Source organism: Rasamsonia emersonii, assembly GCF_000968595.1.
Source record: "Rasamsonia emersonii CBS 393.64 chromosome Unknown ctg1118621760075, whole genome shotgun sequence".
Taxonomy (NCBI): Eukaryota; Fungi; Ascomycota; class Eurotiomycetes; order Eurotiales; family Trichocomaceae; genus Rasamsonia; species Rasamsonia emersonii.
The window spans coordinates 1-20,801 of NW_013563212.1; the positions used below are offsets into that span (position 1 = coordinate 1).

At 46.0% G+C, this 20,801-nt stretch overlaps 6 protein-coding genes across 6 annotated transcripts; 1 reads left to right on the top strand and 5 right to left on the bottom strand.

The window, feature by feature from the left end:
• Window positions 1-2,296: 2,296 nt before the first annotated feature.
• On the bottom strand, window positions 2,297-4,101 carry T310_3675 (Hexose carrier protein; the record flags this gene model as incomplete). Its single annotated transcript, XM_013473441.1, has 4 exons — window positions 2,297-3,185; window positions 3,240-3,780; window positions 3,841-3,966; window positions 4,005-4,101. The coding sequence occupies 4 exons, from the start codon at window positions 4,099-4,101 to the stop codon at window positions 2,297-2,299; spliced, it is 1,653 nt and encodes a 550-aa protein (XP_013328895.1).
• A 2,309-nt stretch (window positions 4,102-6,410) lies between these two features.
• Window positions 6,411-8,769, bottom strand: T310_3676 (uncharacterized protein; the record flags this gene model as incomplete). The annotated part of the gene is made up of 6 exons (XM_013473442.1): window positions 6,411-7,771; window positions 7,826-7,973; window positions 8,031-8,138; window positions 8,200-8,301; window positions 8,368-8,587; window positions 8,651-8,769. 6 exons carry the CDS (start codon window positions 8,767-8,769, stop codon window positions 6,411-6,413), a joined length of 2,058 nt encoding a protein of 685 aa, XP_013328896.1.
• Window positions 8,770-9,845: 1,076 nt separating this feature from the next.
• Window positions 9,846-13,182, bottom strand: T310_3677 (WD repeat protein; the record flags this gene model as incomplete). Its single annotated transcript, XM_013473443.1, has 5 exons — window positions 9,846-11,557; window positions 11,610-12,406; window positions 12,464-12,851; window positions 12,937-13,063; window positions 13,174-13,182. The coding sequence occupies 5 exons, from the start codon at window positions 13,180-13,182 to the stop codon at window positions 9,846-9,848; spliced, it is 3,033 nt and encodes a 1,010-aa protein (XP_013328897.1).
• A 739-nt stretch (window positions 13,183-13,921) lies between these two features.
• On the bottom strand, window positions 13,922-15,844 carry T310_3678 (uncharacterized protein; the record flags this gene model as incomplete). The annotated part of the gene is made up of 3 exons (XM_013473444.1): window positions 13,922-14,998; window positions 15,052-15,631; window positions 15,729-15,844. 3 exons carry the CDS (start codon window positions 15,842-15,844, stop codon window positions 13,922-13,924), a joined length of 1,773 nt encoding a protein of 590 aa, XP_013328898.1.
• A 775-nt stretch (window positions 15,845-16,619) lies between these two features.
• Window positions 16,620-17,801, top strand: T310_3679 (uncharacterized protein; the record flags this gene model as incomplete). Its single annotated transcript, XM_013473445.1, has 1 exon — window positions 16,620-17,801. The coding sequence occupies one exon, from the start codon at window positions 16,620-16,622 to the stop codon at window positions 17,799-17,801; it is 1,182 nt and encodes a 393-aa protein (XP_013328899.1).
• Window positions 17,802-18,674: 873 nt separating this feature from the next.
• T310_3680 (D-lactate dehydrogenase (cytochrome)) lies at window positions 18,675-20,727 on the bottom strand (the record flags this gene model as incomplete). The annotated part of the gene is made up of 4 exons (XM_013473446.1): window positions 18,675-18,722; window positions 18,888-19,063; window positions 19,118-20,392; window positions 20,454-20,727. The coding sequence occupies 4 exons, from the start codon at window positions 20,725-20,727 to the stop codon at window positions 18,675-18,677; spliced, it is 1,773 nt and encodes a 590-aa protein (XP_013328900.1).
• Window positions 20,728-20,801: the final 74 nt, after the last annotated feature.

Sequence of the window (20,801 nt, forward strand, 5' to 3'; positions counted from 1 at the left end):
CTTTTTTAGAAGCTAATAGATAGGAAGGTCTTAGGGTCTTTTTCTGACCAATCAGCTCCATATTTAGCACATTCATCAGCTTTAGCATTCCCATATATGCCCATATGACCAGGGACCCAATCTAGGTAGATTTGAACCCCTTTTTCCCTAATTTTCTGAGCCCAATTGTAGATATCTCTATATAGAGCTTGACTAGCCTTAGGGTCTCCCTTCTTTAGAGCCTTTAGGGCAGCCTGACTATCAGAGAAGATCCAGACACCTAAGGTCTGAATCTGAAGCCTTTTATAGGCTGTTTTTAGGGCTTTCTTGATTGCATAGAGCTCAGCATCATAGACTTCACATTCTTTGCCTAAGTTCCAGGCGGCTATTTTAGGTCATACCTAGTCAGGCTACCTGCATATAATAGTGGAACATGCAATCTATGCCAAACCAATCAGGAGCAGACCCCATATCATCTACTATTCCATTGCCCAGCCTATAGAGATTATAATCTTTTCTATCTCTTTTCTAAGGACGGCCAAGAAAGTTTAGTTGAATTCCTAAAGGAGACAAAAATAGCCACTAGGAAGTGGCACATAGGCGCTAATGATTAAGCAAGAACCTACTACCTAGTCTAACCCATAGAACCAGGCTTACTAGGCATAGATTATCTAATCATGCTTATTAAGCCACCTCTCCTATCCTGACTCCCCTTTGTGTTTTTTTTTTCTGTTCTTTCTCTCATTTCTTTGTCTTTGTTAAATCCACCTATACCTACTATTCCTTAACATTTGATTTCTTTACATTATACTACAGCCTGTCTCTCATTCCCTATTTCTGTCCCTCATAGAAGGTTCCCACTGTTGACTGGTCTATAGCATAACCCACCTGTATATAGATATTAGCTACTAAGCCCTACTGCCTAGGTAGTAGGCAGAGCGTGCATAGTCTCTGACTGAAAAACGCTCTCAATAATAATAATAATAATAGCATTATAATGGCAGCCTCTTATAGGCAAAAAAAGCATATTTTCTATAGAGATTTAACAATATTGATAATTTTGAAGCTACTAGGGGGTTTTAGAATGCTTATAAGCTTCAAAAAAGACCCTAGGCCCATAACCTAATAAGAGGATTTGCAGGAAAAAGTAGCTTAGATTCTCTAAGAAGGCCTGCAGCCTGCAGACTACTTATAGGCGCCTACAAGGGCAGTGAGGCCTAAGTGAGCCAAGACATGCATCTGCTGGATGCCTGGGGTATCTGTCATTTAATAGCTCTTAAGAAGATACTTAATAATAGTAAGTTTTTAGTCTCTTTAATAATAACCTTAAGTAATTTAACTTCTTATAAGAAGTTAATTATACAGGCTTGGAATCTTATAAGTTTTTTAAACTCTAATTTTAGCTTTTTATTTAATTTATTGCCTATTATAGTAATATATTATTAGCCTTAATACTAAGTATAATAGGGTGTAGAGTTATATATAAGTGTTATATAAGTAAGTTAATAAAAATATATATTTCCTATTATATAAAGGAAAATATATTTTTGCTACTTATATAAAAGTTGTCAATTTTATGTGTATAGCCTCTCAGTGTCAGATTTCTGTGTGTGATTGTGATCAAAAGATGAAAAGCACTTTCCTGTCACATAAGATATTATAATTAAAAAAGGTCTGCAGCCATATGTGCAAAGATTAATATAGGCTTTTGCTTAGGTACAGCAGCTAATTAGAAGGCACAGCAGAGAGGTCTAGTAAGGATTCTACAGGTCAGGATTCAGGGGCTTTGCAAGGGCATAAGCCCAAGCCCTAGGTCCTGCGGGCTCTGGCCCGTGACAATTTTGCTACTTATATAAAAAGGTGGTCAATTTTGTGTATATAGCCTCTCAATTTCAGATGTTGTCCAATGTGATAAAGATATGAAAGGCACTTTTTAATTATAGAGGTTGTATTTTTAAAAGGTTGGAAGCAGCACACACACATGGTGTGATAAGACCTTGTCTTTTTGTGTATCTCTTCTTGTAATGCTTTCAGGAAGGTATGTTAATTGCAATCAGAAATTTTCATCTTTTGTTTTTTTAACAACCTCTCTACCTATTCATTAGGCACCATGAGCAAATTGTCAGAAAATACCAGCATAAAAAAGGGTGGTAAGATGTATATGTTCTATCACTGTACATGTAGACACCTTCAAGGTGTATGTCTTGTATCTGATACAGTTCAAACCACCAGCAAACAAACAAGTTCTCATTGGATGAGAACCAGTGTTCATATGCTCCCAAGGCGAGGGGGATAGAAACCTTCCCAGCCCATTCTCTTAGTCTGTTTGGTTCCAGATACCCTTTTCTGCATACCTTTCCGTCCTGTCTTCAATCCTTGCAGCGGCAAATTCTCTACTGTCACCGCTGTTCGCGCTTTTCGCCTCCGCGTCTGGGGGGCCGAAACCATACTGGATGGCGACGCGCTCGACATCCTCATCAGAGAGATAAGGTAGTTCCTTCGCCGCACGCACATAGCTCATGTTCTCCAGATAGCCCTTGGCGAAGATGAGATCAATCTCTTCCAAAGACCGCCGAGCTGTCTCGGGATAGAAGAAGTAAATGATGGGCAAGAAACATGCATTAACAACAGCAAAGAAAAGGTATGTGCCCCATTTTATTCCAGAAATCATGACAGGGGTTACCATGACAATCAGGAAGTTGAAGAGCCAGTTTGAACATGTTGAGAGAGCATTAGCTTTAGCACGGGTCTTGATTGGAGAGATTTCAGCTGGGTAGAGCCAAGGCAAGGGAAGCCAGGTAGCCCCGAAGCTTGCAATGTAGGTAAACAGACCCACTGCTGCGCCTTTTGCGGTTGATGGTTTGTTAGGGATTAGGCAGGCAAAAGTAATGACCATGGACAGACATTGCCCTATGGTCCCATATATGAAGAGCTTTCGCCTCCCTACCCGTTCAATCAAGAACCACGACATAGTAGCAAAGATTGAGTAGACAATCATGTTGACCCCACCAAGGAGCATCGACTTGGTGTGTGTCTCACCAATTGATTTCTCGAAAAGGATTGGGAAATAGTAAATTACCGCATTGCATCCACCAATCTGCTGCATGAACTGGGAAGATGCACCCAACATCATACGCCGGAAGTGCTGCGTCTTTCCACCCGTAAAAACAGCAGACATAGGTGTAGACTTTCCACCTTGACCGGACCTGGTTGCAAGTCAGCAGCCGCAAAATCGTTTGTTAGGAGACACGTAGACTCACGCTCTGATTGAGTCTAATATCAGATTCTTTTGAAGCTGAACCTCATGATCGGTGACTTGTTTGGCAAGAAGAGCCGCGATCACACTTTCGCCTTCCTCATATCGCTCTCTGACAAAGAGCCACCTTGGCGACTCAGGCAGAAACATCATGCCAGCTATGATGACAACACCGAAGACGATTTGAAACGCGATGGGGAAGCGCCATGTGAGATCATCTGGGCCATACGACGATCCAAAGTCGATCCAGTAAGCGATAAGAGTACCAAAGGCAATAACACCGCCCTCAATACATATCAGCAGGCCCCGATTCGAAGTACGAGAACACTCTGCTTGATACGTAGGAATGGTAGAAGTGTTAATGCCGTTGCCAATCCCAGTGATCACTCGCCCGATGATAAACTGGGCAAGAGGAACATGACCAGGATAAGCAGTCACCTGAATGATGACACCAAGAATCATTACGGCGGCACCAAGTATAATTGACTTGCGTCGGCCCAGCCAATCACCAAACCACAGGATGAACATCGCACCAGCGAGGCAACCTAAGGAACAACTCTTAGTAATCTCAAAAAAAAGAATAATCGTCTTAGGGAACCACGTACCCACTTCGTAAATCGCAGTAACAGTACCCTGCATGGTGGAATCATTGTACGTAGCTGGGAAAACAGTGTTGAAAGGCTTTGCGCTAATGATGCCGCTCATGACGCCCTCTTGTGATGTAGTTAGCACTATACGTATTCAGCGCTATTGTCGTGGAAGAACATACGGTCGTATCCGAACAGCAGAAATCCCATGGTCGCAACGGTCGAGATCGACCGGGATAGCGATTTGCCGGACATGCCGGCATATTCAGGAACCGACATGACGAGTGACAGTAGACGTTACGGCTCGAGATTGTTGTTTTTCAAAAAGTTGAGGCCGTAGTCAAAGTCTTCCACAGTTTCCCGTGGCAATTTGCCGTTCTCTCTCAACAGAACCTGCTGGAGATGATAGAAAAAACCTCGCCGTTGACCGATGTTGCTGTCAAATCGGCGACTGTATTGAACACAAGCAAAGGGTTTAAAGGAAAACATTCATAGACTGGATGGTCTCGGGGATATGGAAGGGAAAATGGGGGAAGCCAGATTTTCGAAAATGCGGAGGGATGATCTCCCCTTATAAATGCTGCTAAGATGCATATGGTCTAAGTGTGTGCAATACACCACAGCGGTTGTAACTTCTCGTTCCCACCGCAATCTTGCCTTGAACCAAGGCTACACAATGAAAAATCTTCAAAAAATTCTTCGCATGCGATCATAGGGGGATAGACTTCGTCCCGTTGCGATCCACTTGGGGAGTGGATAATATGGATGGAGGACATACAGAACCACTTGGTCAGCCATTGTCCTTCGCGGCTTGAAACGCTAAGATCACAAAAACTGGGTGATGTGCAAGCCAAAACGGAAGATCTGCAGGAAAGGTTGGAGAGGCTGGAATCATTGGCCTCTTGCTCCACTAGAGTTCGCCCAAAGAGCGGGTCGGCAGCGGATCTTTGCCTCTAACGTCAGCCAAAATGACGCAATGTGTGGGGAACGGTTCTGGAGGGATGCTTTATCCGTATCAACTCTAGTCCCCGCGCACCGAGGGGGACAGCCAATTGTACAAACGACTTGGGAAATTGCATCTACCATCGGAGGATTCCCGGTAGAATTCTGGCAACGGAATCGGCTCGGCTGGGGATACGAGGGGTGTATGCTCGGCGTTGGACGGTACACTCTGACATGGAGTTTTTCCGACAGAATTGACATCTCTTTTCAATGCTATCCGGTATCCCGAAGATCATTGCGACGCCGAAGAGACAAATATTCGTCGGTCCTGTTGCCTGCACAAATTAGATCGCACGAACAGGTAAAAAAGATGATTCAATGAACTGTCCAATCAATCACCAAGTGCCCTTATCAGTCTACGACACCGTCCGTACTTCGTACGGGGCGTGAAGGCATGGATACCTAGTTAATTAATTAACCTTGGCGGGGTGGTTCTCCACAGTCCACACTGGGAGATGAAAGAGGGGTAACGAAGTACGGAGTGCAGATTAGTTAGATAAGCATACCAGCGGCATCGGGGAGAATGCTAAATAAGCTTTAACTTTTTGGACACAGACGATCGCAGGATCGGGTATTCCGTGTCACTCCGTATTCCCGTCCGTCTTTGCCCGATGCGAAAACATGCAGCCAGGGTCAATCGGTTGCAAAAGGACAGGCTGAAAGTTCATGGGCAGGTGTTCCGAGTATGCCACCGTTGCCAAGAATATGGAGACATTGGAGAGCACATGCAGAATTGGTTGCCGACCCATCCATCCCAGGCAATTGAAAGGCTGGGCATGCTTTTAATTGGTTGAACGAGGGGGAGCCCTCTCGACGTCGCATGTTCAGACGTGGGGACGTGTGGGAAGAGAATAGACTAACCCACAGCACTAGGACGCCTAGCTGACCAAAGTGCGCCCCAGACCCACCTAGCGTGGCGTATCTCCTTCTAATCAAGCTGGTGTCTTCCCCAGGTTCCACAGGCACACAAGCCCCTCTTGGCGGGACCCTGCCCACACTGCACGGTGCAACATAATGATGTGCTCTAAACAGAGTGACCTATTATGCAGTCACATAAATCCATTGCCTGCAACTCTTAGATGTCACATTTTTAGTTTCAGGTGATTTCAGAAGCAATAAGAAGATAATGCTGCCTTGTAGGTCATTCGTAGATAATTTCATCATCTCTCACGGTTGAGGTAATAACTATTACAACATATACCTACCTACTTAGGTACCTACCTAGGAACCGAGGGATGTCAATCTTTAGGCTGCACTACATGGGCCAGTCGGATGTCCCCTCTGTCTCCGCCTTCCCCACTCAAATTGACTTCAAATCATCGAGCTCACACAGTGGCGCCACTCAGCCCGGCTCTTTTCGGGTTCCTGACTCCCTACGGCTCCGATTCGGACACGGTCCGATCAAGAATTCCGGGCGATGTCTGTTACATTATATCTGGATCCAGCGGAAGGCTCAGCTAGAGAATTTGACAGAAGCTATGCACAGATTATTGTCAGCAGTAGATTTAGTCGTGGATTCCGACAACAGGCCCGAACTATCGAGGAGGGGTATAATCATATCATAATCTCGTAATCGTGTCAATATCTCAGGTTTGAATAGTCACATTTCTCCGGCTCATAGCCTCCTCCGGATGGAAACCAAAGACTAGTCGATAAAGGTCCCGCAACCACGTGTATTGCCCACTCTGTGTCATCGCTTGCACAGCTCGTGCTATCTCGAGGGCGCTTGCACGAGCTGGAGGGCTAATCACTCTGAATGCTGGGTCTGACACAACCAAGTTTTTATAGTTCTCCAAGAGGGTGACTTGCCACGGCAGTGAACCAAAAGAATCCGAAGATAGAGACTTCGCGAAAGATGCGAGGTTCTGCGAGCTATCGCGTTGGTAGCCACTATTCATTGCGGCCTTGGCGACAAGAAGCTTTAGTGGCATCAAATTAGGGTGTCCCGAGGGTGTAGTGATGGTGTTGGTTGAGGACGACTGTTCTGACGAGCGTGAACGCCCTGACAAAGTTGAAGAGTTAGACGACCATTTTGCAGGGGTAGTTTGGGTCTGCCCGTGCTCCAGAACAAGAATATTGGGAGTCGGGGCCTCATCTGGTGACGCTGTCGCCGTGTCCTCAAAGATGGTCGTCGGGGTTTCAGGGTTGCCTTGCTGACCAATGCTATCATCAACCACAGCACCCTCTGTTTGTTTGGTTTGGTAACATGTCTGGCTAAACGCTGTCTGGCTTGGACGTGGTGTACCACGATCTGGCCTGATTTGAGTCCAACCTTCCCTGAAGAGATCACAAAGCTCCCAGCATGCCTGAATGGCTGAGCCCAGTAATTCTTCATCCGGTCGCTTACTTTGGTGCCTGCGTTGACGTAGGCTAAAGAGCATCTCTGCTAAAGACCAACATGCGTGAAGCAGTGATTCCGTTTCCTCTGCCAAATGCATACGTTGCTTCATAAGACGATGGCAGAGGGTGATGTAAAAGTCCAAAGTACGTTCCCGAAACGCTTCTGGTAGATTTCGATCATGGGTATTGTAAAGATGGTTGTTTAGCTCAAAACTCACTCGTAGAACAGAGTCTGCGATCTCGTTATCGCGAACCCGGACCTCGAACAAAGCTTGACAGAAGTCACGGCAGAGGTCGAGAGTAGGTGTGACATGCGATGGATAGTCATCGTCTTGGCTGTCATAAAGCTTTTGACATAATTTCCAGCAGGAATTCCACGCTAACTCTTGCATGTCTCCCTTCTCAGAGAAATTAAACAGGCGTTCACGATGGATATAACTGAGATTTGCCAGGGTGTTGCAGAGAGTCCAACACTCGGCGAGTGCTGTTCTCAACGCATTGATTTCGTCCCCATTATCTTGAAGATTTTCCGACACTAAAACCCGCTTGTCTGGCGCTTCGTAGACTTCTTCCACGGCTGTAACAACGTCTGCACTTTCTGGTATGTCTGGGTTGCCGTTAGCAATAGCGCAAACCGGAAAACCATCCATTTATCTGATACCTTCCAGATTGCTGGAACGCGGGGGCCGATCAAGGTCTTCGATCTCCGGCCTTGTCTGAGCTCGAGGTGTAGCTCGCTCAGACCAATCTTTTGCAGGTGGAATAGTAGTGGTCAGTGGCGGTGGTGAAACGGGACTATTGAAAGATTTCTAGCACCACAATTAGTAAAGGAACAGCAAATGGTAAGTATGCCCAGCCTTTTGTACTCTTTGAGCTTCATTCGCTCGCGAAGGTTCCGCAATCATGTCTGATTCGACCGAGGAAAATCCATCCGCATTGTTGGAAACGGCATTCATTTGATCTTTGTTGGTTTTCTAAAAGGACCAATTAATTTATTGACCCTCTAGTTGTACGTGAGACTTTGAGAGTCCTCACAAAGTCGCCGAAAGCAGGTGGCGCATGGATAACTGATTGAGGAGGGTCATCATCATCGGGTCTTGCTTCAAAATTGGCAAAAAGTGTGTCAGAAGTTCGTATCTATGCACCCTCGAATTAGAGCCTTCGCGTAAGACGCTTCTCAATGGGACGCTGTAGTTCACCCACTGTGAGTTCAGGTTGAACGGTATTTGCAATTCCCTGTCCCGTTCCCCCAGGCTTCGAGTTAACGTTCGACTTCATATCATTTGACGCAGTGTTTCTTAAATTGGTTTCCCTATTCGCAACCAGGGGTAGGGCATCCGAAGATGGCTCGGACATGCTCTTCAATTCTTCATTCACTGCAGTTGGTTGGGGAGTGGCACCATAAGAATTATTATCAATAGACCTAATTCGTGTCAGTCCAATCGCAATTTCAGTTTCTCAAGACTGCACAGTAGGTGAAGCATACATTGTGGGGTATTGAACAGAGTTGGAGGAGGTAGAAAGCTTTATCGATTTGCTATATTGAGACAACGAAGATCCCAAGCTGCTAGGAGAGACAGAACATGCAGGTCTCACAGCTATCATGGCGACTTTCGACAGCTGAACAAACTTGTGACATGAGCTGCTACTCCAACAAATTTTATCTGGCGAAAAAAGGACCTATAAACTCACCACGACAGTTGCAAGGGTTGCTCTCAGTGAGTCGATGGGAGGAGAACCTCAGCTCTCAGATATGTTCTGCGGGCTGTCCTAGATGCATATGTGAACATATATATATATGCCTGATACATGTTATGAGAAGCGGCGACTGTGGAGCTTGTAGTTGCATAAGAGACTGAGAGGGACACTACATTGATGTGTTGCATGAGCCACATGATATCTACAGGGTGAGTGGGCTAGGATTCGACGCCACGTTAGGGTTAAAAGGGCATTGGGAAGCGGTTGTACTGGCGCTGCCCTAGCTCTGAACCCATCGACGTAGCAATCGACCTAGCAAGAAACATCAAGAAGTCTGGGGAAAAAACTCATTCGACCACTAAGAGGAATTTGAGGAACAAGGCCCTGCTTTGCAGCATGGATTTAGGCGCCTGCAGGGTGATCACATTGCACCTTCACCCATTCAGAGAGCCCGGCAGGCACGACAACATTGAGAGAAGAACACGGTTGGCTGCTGTCCCTCAGTGGCTGTTAGCCGCTCGTCTCCCAACATTTACCCGGTATCATTGCCTGCATTAAGCGATTACTGGACAGTGGTTTGTCTGCTTTCTTCCAAGCGCCACTAAAAGTGCCACCATTTTCTAGGCACCTTCAGCTCAGACTGAAAGAACAGGATTCGATAGCAATGGAGGTATCGGTGACAACCTTACGATCTCTGGCCTATCCATGCGGAATAGGATTACAACCTATCTTTTCCTGTTAACTTCTTTTTTTTTGCAGCACGGCACGTTTATCTTGTTGGGTCTGATTACACTTTTGTATCTGTTGCTATTGCATATAGAATTATTACAAGTTCATCCCAAGCCTGGGACCGTTAATCTACTCTGAACTCCACATATGGAAATCAAGACACCGACCTGTATTCAAACACCTAATCTTTCAAGGGAAAAATCCCACTCGTACAGTAATGCGCGTGATCGATTATTTTGAAAGGACCGTCGATTTTAGGAAGTAGTGACAAGGGAATTGATGACGTCCTTGAAAAGTACGCTCACAGGCGGCAACGAGAAAGGAGGTGCACGGTCGAAGATACCATCCAATTTTCTTGACTGAGACATTGTTGCTTCTTCTTCAAGAGAAGGATGTTTCGGCTTAGAGAGACCTTGGCTGAGACTGCCGAACAGGTTTTCCAGGCCAGCTTTGAGATGATTAGACGTACTACCCGACGCGCTCGCAGGTTGAATACTCTCGTGGCAGCTAAGCCGTTTGAGATTCGCTGCAGAATCCACGATAATGTAGTCGCCAGTTGTCGGATCAGACAACAAACAAAGAGGAGGGTACTCCAGAGCTGACTGGAACAAGGGAAGAGAAGAATGCGGGCTATATACTTCGACTTGGTAAGAAAGCTTTCGGCGTCTTTTTGTCGACTTGTCGTCATCACCTTGTGATGAGCAACGGGTCACCACAGCGAAACTTTGTGTTTTGGAATTCACAGCCAAAAAGATGGTATCAATCTCATTTGACCCCGAGGTTGAACCAGAGCCAGGGGTCAGAATGCTCTTTAAAACATCATTGACTGTATCCCAAATCGTCGTTGACTTCTTTGAAGTAAGGATCACGTAACGACCTAGGAATTTGACTGAAAAGGCATCATTCAACGACAGCCCGCCGCGAGTGCGACGTATTTCCCATCTATGGGTATCAATGAGATGTACCACACCCTGCATGCAAATTGCGAGGACGGACCCATCTTCTGAAAAGCTCATAGATGCAGACGTTAACGATTTACCATGGTCAATTCCGGAGCTTGCTGCCAGATCTACCGAAGTTTGGCACTTCCAAGTCTGCTCCGGGCGAATTCCACGGCTTCGAGATTTCGTTGAGCTAGTATACCGGGTTGTTGGTTCCCAAACTCGAAGGACTCCATCAGCTCCAAGAGTCGCAAATCCATGTCGATCTGGTCGCGATGACAGACAATAGAGCGGTATCGGACCATCAACGGTCCGATAGTGAGGTGCATCGATACGTGTGACTAATTCCCAAACTTCCGTCAAGTCATTCCACGCCCAGAACTTCAAGAAGATCTCGCTGTAACATTGGCTGTCGTCTGCATTACGTAGAGGAAAAGATTGCAGAGCATCAACATCTGCTCGATGTGGACTCCAAGTGTCAACTGTAGCTAGCCATTTACCGTCTCTACTCATATCCAGATGTTGTATATCTGGAGAGACTATGGCTGCTCCCTCAGGCCCCTTGTTTAAAACTGTGATGTTTGTTCTAGCAAGAGCTTGGCGGGAGATGTGAGACCCAGTGCGAACATTGAAAGTCTGAAGAACGGACAGATTCCCATGCGAATGACTTTGCTCGTAAATAGACTGGCGAGCTGGGATAGCGATGAGGAGACTGTCAGGTCTCTGCGGATGAAGCAAAGCCGGAATCACACAAGAACTTTGACTGCCTTCAGGACTGATATCTTTCATTTTGTGAACCAATCGGGGTAATTGCAAGCCGGTAATAGTGGTTATTTGTTCCAATTCCGTGGCCGATAATATGACTACGGAGTTGTCGGAGAGTTTGACAGCATATAACCTTCCGCTACGGGAGATAGCCATGCTGCAAATAGGTGAAGACAAATGCGGTAAGAAATGCTTTCTGCCCGAGTCCAATTGCCAAAAGACAAGGACAGATTCTCTGCCGCCAGATATAACATAATTACCTACCAACAGCAATTAGCTTTTCCATTTAACGCGAAGCAAGGAGTAGCCTACCATCTCGCGACCAACATAGTGAGCTGACGGCCTCCCTATGCCAATGTAGTTTCCGAAGAAGAGGAAGACCCTTCTTTTCGGTTCCTCCCATGCTTTCATTGCGCTGAAGGGTGTTCAGAATATCGTGATAGACTAAAATGGAGCCATTAGATTCACCAAGAGCCAGATCAATAGTGACTGGTGCATCTGACGAGGAACTTGTGCGCGTTGTAAGAGACTCCGAGGAGGTTGAATTTTCCCGCACATCAAGGGAAGTAATCTTCACTGGCAGTCTGATCTCTTTCCACACGTAGATTGGTTGATCATCTGGTCCACTGCCAGCAGAACTTGAGTTGCCAATGATAACATGCTGACTGTCACAAGCGATTAAGACTCGACCTCCTTGAAGAACCCTCAACCTACTGATATGTTTAGCTGTCTCCAAGACAGTAAATTCATGTACTTGCTTCGACGACTGCATTTCGTCTAGAAGGCTGATCGATATCTGCCTGCGTCCATCTTTCTTCTCTCGGAGAGAGAACGATGCTACATGCACCCTCCCGTCAAGTTTGACACAGCAGATTTCGAACGCGATGGTTTTTTGAAACTTCTCCCATACTGCTAGTCGTTTACTAGACTCCCAATCCCATTGAATCAAAGTTCCGGAAGTCGTCAACGCGTACAGATGCTCTGGACGTGATGGTGAAAGTTTAAGGTCAAGAATCTTCGAGGAGTCTTTCGTTTCGAGGTACCGAAAAGGTCGAGAAGTTGACAGAGAAAAAACCTGAACGACGCCGCCTAGAGTCAAGAATACGAAACTGGAGTAGGATCAATTAGCTCAAGTTTAAAAAATGTGAAGCAGGGACACAACTCACTTTTCGTCGGGAGAGAAGATAGGCTCGATATTGCTGATATAACCGCTAAATGTATGGTAAAGCGACCAGCGTGTAGGAGTACTTCGCGTTTGTTCGATGCACTGGTGCGATTGGGCGCCCTCCCTGTTAATCGGCTTACTACCGTCATAAGGTAGCTCATCAGAGACAACAGATTTTATGGAATCAGTAGTTCCTTTGTCGTCACTGGAAAATTTGCGGCGCTTGGACCTATTGTGATCCTCAGTAGTCATATTGTCTTGATTAACATCCTTCGTTCGTGATCTTTTCGATGCTTGTGTCGACCGAATGGGAGAGGAGCTCATCTCAACTAAGGCAATCCACAATAAGATCGACTGGACACAAAGCAAACCAAAACGAAGGATGTCAGCTGGAAACTATCCGTTATGAGTGATCACTCAGTACTACCTATCGAGCGGCGAGAGAAAAAAAAAAGGAAGTGGATATTATCACACTATTCCAAAAATGGTATGGCGCTAAGATTTCCTCCCCAGTGGCACCGCGGAGCTCTGTTTTTGGAACAATGATAGTAATGTCGTGAAATTCAGTCGTCCAGAAAAGAAGAATCATCTCTTCGAAAAACTATTCGCAATAACAAAGCTCTCATCGTTTTTTAATCATTAACCTCTGATTGTTGTACTTTTTGTCATCCTAAACCGTCTTGAGGGTTATTCCATTGCCCCAGAACTCACCGAAGTCATGATCATTCCTGTTCGTTGCTTCTCGTGTGGGAAGGTAAGTGTTTTCACTAATCTTGATGTTTTCACGCACGCACTAAGTACTCGATTCTTAGGTCGTTGGGGACTTATGGGAACGTTATCTTCAGTTACTAGATGAAGGCGTGCCAGATGGGTAAGAATCACTCGAAGCTGTGACCGGTGGTCCTGTCTAATCGTTTTCGCAAGTGACGCTATGGATCAGTTAGGTTGCAGACGGTATTGTTGTCGGAGGATGATCATGACTCATGTTGACTTGATAGAGAAGCTGCTACGGTAAATCCCACAGCTTTTGCTGATACGAGTTGCTTATTGACCATTATGCAATAGATACAACCCGGCAGAAAGAGACAGAGCGAAATCGCAAATGTGAGCGACACTTGGACTAAAATATTTTGAAGACATAAAACTCTAGTCTTATGAAGCGCATGATTTGAAATGATTACCCAACCACAAGGTGAAAAGCAACTCTATATCTTATGGCGAAATGGGGCGTTTAGAATGGAATAGGAAAAGTTTTCGATGGCTCAGGATTTGTCTAGCTTCGTTGTCATCAAACCGTATTCCTGCCACTCTAATCTTACATATATTCTACTCTTGCACCTTTCGTCAGCAAGATAAGCAAAAACATAAGTAATGATAGGACAGTCTAAGAGTCGAGAAGTTGATCTGGTTCAATTGCGATGACACGACTCTCTCTGGCTCGATCAATACCTGGTCCGATTCACTGAATTGAATTCAAGCGGACAACAAAAGCTGCTTTCTTCCCATGCATATGGGTCAAATAAGCATCCAGTTCGTGATCTTCGTCAATTAAAAATGATACTTCATTTCCAGTTTCATCCTTTTCGATACCTTCGATTCTGGTAGGGATGGAATCCGGATATCTCGCCGAAACGAGTTCCCGTAACTCTGCCACAGAGCGCGTCGTTAACTTCTCGACCCAAGTTTTAGATGCGCCATGGACCTCGCTTTCGGGACTGATGCGGATATATACTGGGACTGGTGGGATTGCAGATCCAAGTAGCGGATCGACATAGTTGAATGATTGCCCAACATTCTGTTGAAAACTAGTCGCAAACGAGGGATTATTGGCGGCCTGAAGGAGCGACGGGTCTATCTGCATCTCCCCAATGTCACCTGCCACCATTGGTGCACTGGCAAGGGCCTGAGAGGCGAGAGTGCTGATTCCATTGTTGATCCCCTGTCCATATGTATTGCCGATATTGTTTGAAGCAGTAGTTTGGACGTTATTTTGTTGTGCTGCAGACCGTTTCCGTGATGGATCCCGTTTCGTTTGATCATCGCGCAAGCGTTTCATAACATCACGACAAAGTACCTCAATGGCCTTTACCTTGGTGGCATGCTCGGGATCAGCAGCCCCTGGTGCCAATATTCGCTGTAGTAGAGGCGAGCCTTGGATCCAGCGCTCTTTCAATTCTCTCCAGTGTTCGTCACCTGCTTCGAGCTTACTCGTGAAATGGTTAGCTTTCAGTGTATTGTAGAAGGCATTTCGTATCTGTCGGCTCTCTTCTGGGTTGATTCCAAGAGCATTTTTGGCCTCCGCAATTGTCATCCGTCGCTCAAGTGTCCTCATCCGTTTTGTGACGTCTGTACAGACTATGTCAAGCGCGAGAGCCTTCGCGTCAAGCTGATTTGTATCCGTCGAGTTAGGGTCCACGGAGAACACACTTTGGAGGTGTGGCGATTCACGGATCAGCTTATTCTTCGCCTCTTGCCATCGTTCTGGACCAGCAACAGTCTTCTTGATAAAACCAGCTTCCTCACATATTTTCTGAAACTGATCACGAATTTGCCGATACATCGCGTTGTCTAGATTGAGATATCGTTTACTTTCATCAATTGTAGTCTCTGATGGGAAACGTGGCGGCCCGGGGGGTCGGCTGGCAGTCCCGCCCATCCTCGAGTGCGACGTCGCCGCTTTCGTGTTGCCCAACGCTCTGCGCTCTCAGCCTGTAGTCGTTCAAGTCGCTCCTTGCGTTTTGCAAGAATTTCAGGAGACAGTCCAGGCGGTAAGGGGTGCTGATTAGAAGGCTGGGTCGTCAGTGTTTGGTTCTGACCATAGGATGGTTCCTGTTTGTAAATCTCCTGCTGCAACGCAAGCAGACCCTCTTCTACGGGCTGTGGAGTCTCAGACTGTACTGTCGTTTGTGACTTCATCCCATTGGGGACACGGAGGAGCCAGCGATTCTTTGCACGCACACGCATCAGCTCCCTTTCCTTGATATTATAGCCTTCTTCATTCAAGATTCTCAGCATTTCACGTTGGCTGGTGTTACGTTCCCACAGTTCTTTGATACGTGCAACAAGCGCGGGATTTTTGTGGGCTGGATTTTGCTTTGAGGGGAAGCCCCATCGTTTGAATTGGGTCTGAAAAGCACGTTTGCTGCCAGATAAGGAAAGCATGAGTGTGCTGTGCAAGAATATATGAATTAAAGATAAGCAGCAACAGCAGAAGGAGGATCCTCTACTGACTGCCGAGCTTGGGTGAAAGATGTCCCAAAACATACCTTGGTGCGAATTGATGGGTATTCTTCATATATTCCATAATCTCCTCAAGAGCTTTCCTGTCCTTGATGTACATCTGATAGCAGATTTCCCGCTTCCCTTCCCAATCGTACACCATGTTGGGCAAGACTGCAGGGAACCCCTGCCCAGAAAGGAGGCTTGTTATTCAAATTGAACAGCTCCAGCAACTAATAATATCCAAATCACTAAGCTGCGAATATCTAACGCTCTAGCTCGGCGCGTTGCCTGCCGTATGTTGTCTGGCAGCTGTGGCTATCTCGTGTGCCGTAGCCTAGTATATTCGGCTTTGAGTTTGAAACGCTTAGGAAGATAGTGACCAAAAGCGCAGTTCGTTGATCCGTAGTAGTGGAGAGGCAAAAAAAGAGGTCGATGTGTCAGGAAGGGCAGACAGTGCACCTGCGCATTTTTCGGAGTGGATCTCGGCCAGGAATTGATCACGTGATAAGTCTCCACACAGTATGGCGCTATGCATGCATCTTACATGAAGATGCAAATGGATGTCGGCCTATTGGAAGACAAATTGTTCCATATAAGGTTACATGAGTAGAGTAGTCAATAGATAAAACAAGAAATATTAATTTTTGTTGTGGTGTTCAGTAGGATTTCCTTTCATCGCTCATATCAACACGTGCACATAGGTATGCCTCTTAGTGCCGTATGGCGCGTTCTGTCTGACGCCAAAATGAAAGACGAGCCTCCGCCTGACAAGGAAATCAATCCCTTATCTTCCTCAACAACACTCGGCTGACCACGCTCGGGATATTGAAACTATATATGATCATGGACCTAAAAACATCGATTCTGACAGTTATTGTCATACCTTCCTAAGGGTTCTATTCTTATAAGAATACAGATTCTCTCTCCTCCCGGATATGCCCACCAGTGCGGCTTCTGCATCGGAAGGCATGGTGAAGGATTTCATGGCTTCTGATGTCCCATCTCCAGATCTCTCGCTGGCTGGTTATTCGTCCGTACATGGCTCGTATTACGAGAGTATATCGTCAGCGTCGGAGACAGCGTCACCCGATACATTCTTCCGCCCACTGCAAAAGATTCGGCTACATAAAGCCAAGGTCAACATTAAGCCTTTACTCAAAGGGAGGTCGCGCGATGACCCGTCCTCGACGTCAATAGATCTTTCGCGTTCCTCTATGGAGCATGAAGGCCTCGGGATTTATACTAATCTTGAGCGCGACACAAGATACATTGGCAACCGTGCCAATGTTTCAGGCCATTATCGGTCCATCAGCGAGTCCTCTTCGTACTCGGCCACAGTACATTCAAGTACAAATAGACCCGGATCACAATATGTTCATCCGAGGCGTCAAACACCACGTCCACCTACGCTTCGGCTGAGCCAGTCCGATGACAGCTCAGCTGAAGTCGGCAGTTTCTCAAACAAGAACCGACAGCTTTCTGATATGGAGTCGCCTGCTCGCCCGAGTCTTGATATGGAATTTCAATTCAGCACGGATAATTCTGCCACGGCTTCGCGATATCCAGAACAGAAGCTCAGGAAGAGGACAAACTGCTCCCCTAGCCACGCGAAGCCTAGGTTAAAAACGCAGGCGACCCTCCTCCTACCTTCGAGAACTTTAGATCGATCGAAAACCTGCACTTCCGTTGATCCATTATCTCATGCGGCCACCGTTCAGGCCGCTCGACAGGCATTTGAAGAGAAAGAAGCCGCAAAGGCACTCAAATTCGAAATGCAGCGGATGAAGGCCCAAAACCGAGAGCTGCGACGTAGTAAGAAGGGGAAAGGTCAAGAGAATGGCCTGGCTGGTGATAATTATTTGATCCAACCGGTGCTGGAGCGAGGGAATAGTTGTGGTATAGTGGATTCGTCTGATGCTTTCGGTGCTGGGTCCTCTCCAGGCGATTGTTCCGCTAGGAACAGGCAAATATCAAAGGAGCGACCTCAACCAAATCGTCCTAGCACAGCACAGTCACATCGTCCGAATCTTTCGAGTTCTAAAAGAAATTGGATGTTATTCCTTACCTGGCTCAGGACGCGGGTTTTCAAATTGAGGAGAAGATTATGTGGACCATAATGCTGGAGTCGTCCAAAAAAAGAAATGCTCGAACGTGACATGTGGTGTTCTTTTTTTTTCGGGGGGAGTATGTCACCATCCTGTGATAGTAATGGGCTCCAAAAGGCACCCTAACCAATAAATTCCTACGCTTATTACAGTTCAAATCATAGGCTCTTACCGCAGTCTGAACGTTAGATAGTATTGTACCCACAGTTGCAGCTCGACATTTCAATGATCAACTGCTAATCACTGCTAGAAGATTCCCATTTGCACAGGCAAATTGAACGGCATAGTCTTAGAATGAAATACAATATTCTAGTTAAAAACATGTAGAATACACATTAATTAGAACCCAAAGGATTTCTAAGTGAGATTGATACGGACGAAAGGCTCCAGGGCGTATCAATGTGCAATTATCTTAAGAGCTTAAGAGACATTGAAAAAACAAATCTGATGTCTAATCTAAGCTGTGATCAAATTTTTAAATTCAAGTGGATTTTAAATATCGCTCTCGAGAAGAGAGATATGTCATGGGAATTCAATTTGTTAAAAAAAAAAGAAACCAGTTTTTAGGATTCGTGAAATGCACAATCATCTGTTTCAAGTTTCTGTTTTTTTTTAAGCAGAATGAGCCTTACTGCATAGATGCCTTATGAATCCAACATGTATCTTGCTGAACACGAGGAATATATTTCAATTCAGTACCGATTCTGTATCTAGGGGATCAAATCTAACCTGACTGAGAAGTGCCTTGACAAGGACAGATAAAAGCCAAGGGAATCCTGAAATAGGTACCGATACTCACAGTAATGTCTAGGGGCTAGACGACCCAGTTCTCATTGTCCGTGGCATAAAGTATAGAGAATGAGACCCTTAAGTTGACATTGCCCCCTACCATTCTTTGATTTCCCCTATGCTAGGCGGGTCAACTCGGACAACCTTGTCGCAATTCAGCAAGCAGAGAGGATCAAATGCCAATTTCAACTTTTTCAGAGATAATCGAGTCAGCAAGAATCATCGAGAGAATGAAAAATCACATATATAAGGTCTATTACACATCGTGCCCATTTTAAGGTAGTCTATAAGGATACTATCCAAACTTACCCGACGCATGGCATCAACTGTGGACTCTCCCACCTCATGAGGAAGATAATCTCTTTTGACGAGACCAACGCCATGTTCTCCCGTGACAGTACCTTCCATTTCGACGGCCTTCTTTACCATCCGGTGAATGACTTCCTGCGCTAATTGTTTCTCTTGGTCATTGAATAGTATGATTGCTAAACCAGTTAGTCAATCATGCTCAATAGGGAGATTCAGTTAGAAAACTGTACCATGGAAATTTCCATCACCAACATGACCACAGATGCCTGCAAGCAACCCACTCCGGGTCAAATCCTGTTTAGTTGCCTCCACGATCTCTGGCAGTTTGCTTATTGGCACAGCAACATCAGTTGTCCAAACATGGTCTTTGGAGTCTCTTTTCATGGCCATCACACTCCAAAGAGCCTCCTTGCGCGCGCTCCAGAGTTCTTGCATCTCTGCATCCCCACGAGCGAATTCGAAAGTTTTCCCTCCACTACTCTTGGCAATTTTCTGCACAATACCAATCTGTTCCTTTACACCGACAGGGGTTCCTGCAAACTTGAAGAAGAGAGTGGGTGCCTCTGCCCACTCACGACTCGTTGTTTTGCTTGCATTGATGCATTTCATCTGCACATCATCCAGTATTTCAAGGCCTGCGACGGGAATACCTTCTTCAACCACTCGCCTTGCGCAATCGGCAGCATGATGAATGGTCGGAAAGCTAGCCACAGCGACATTTTGACATTTCGGCTTGACCGCTAATTTCAAGGTTGCTTCCGTCACCAACCCGAGAGTTCCCTCGCTTCCAATAAACAATCTAGTCAGGTCATAGCCGGCACTTGATTTCTTTGGCCGTTGTCTTGTTTTGATGACAGTTCCATCAGCAAGAACCACTGTCAACGAAATAACCCATTCTCTCATTGTCCCATATCTGTAAGCATTGGTGCCTGAACAGCCTGTCCCCACCATGCCGCCAATCATAGCACCAGGACCCGGATCTGGAGGGAAAAAAAGTCCATCTTTGGAAAGTTCCTCATTCAATTCTTCCCATCCAACCGCAGGTTGCACTGTGACGTCCAGATCTTCCTTGTGTAGCTCCAAGATCCGATTCATGCGTCGGAAATCGATGCATACTCCACCTCTTGTTGGAGTGTAATGACCCTCTAAGCTTGTTCCGCCAGAATAAGCCGTCACAGGTATCGATCTCTGATGGCAGACCTTCATAATCCGAGAGACCTCATCCGTGGTTGACGGGTATAATACAAGGAATGGCTTCTCGTTATCCTTTCGTGAATACGACGACCACTCAGACCCTGAATGAGCAACTAGGTCACCATCCTCTGTAGAAACATTCTGCTTGCCCAGGATTTCGACAAAGTCGGCCCAGGCAGCCTGGAGATTTGATTGTGACGTGTTGTGTCGGACAGGCTCCAAATCTGAAAGTGCTGTTGTCGACGAGGTCGGAAGAGCTGTCGGCTTAAGAGACCCGAGGTAATACCCGCCAGAAGTGAAGAAGATCAGAACTACATTGCGTTATTACATATATACTTCGCAAAAAAAAAAGTGGACTAGGGAAGAGCGCACCAAACATCAAGGCCGCATAGCGAGCGCCAGATGACTGTGTTTGATATTGTGAAAATCGTTCTTGTTCTGCCCGCTCACGTTTTATCCGCTGCTGAGTACTTTCATACAATTGACCCTTAAAAGATTGTCTCTTTTCTTCTCTGAGATGCATTGAAAGTCCAAAGTGCCGACGAAGTCGGCTTGGATATGGTTGACCTAGGACATGGTTGGACAAAGGCGGTCGGAGGCTGACAGCTCTCAAAGCCGCCTTCGGTGAAAGGGAAGGTCTCATCATCATGCAGTTCCTTCATACAAAATGTGCTTTCAGTAGACTCGAGCAATCATTCCGCTTGCGATGACTACTGGGCG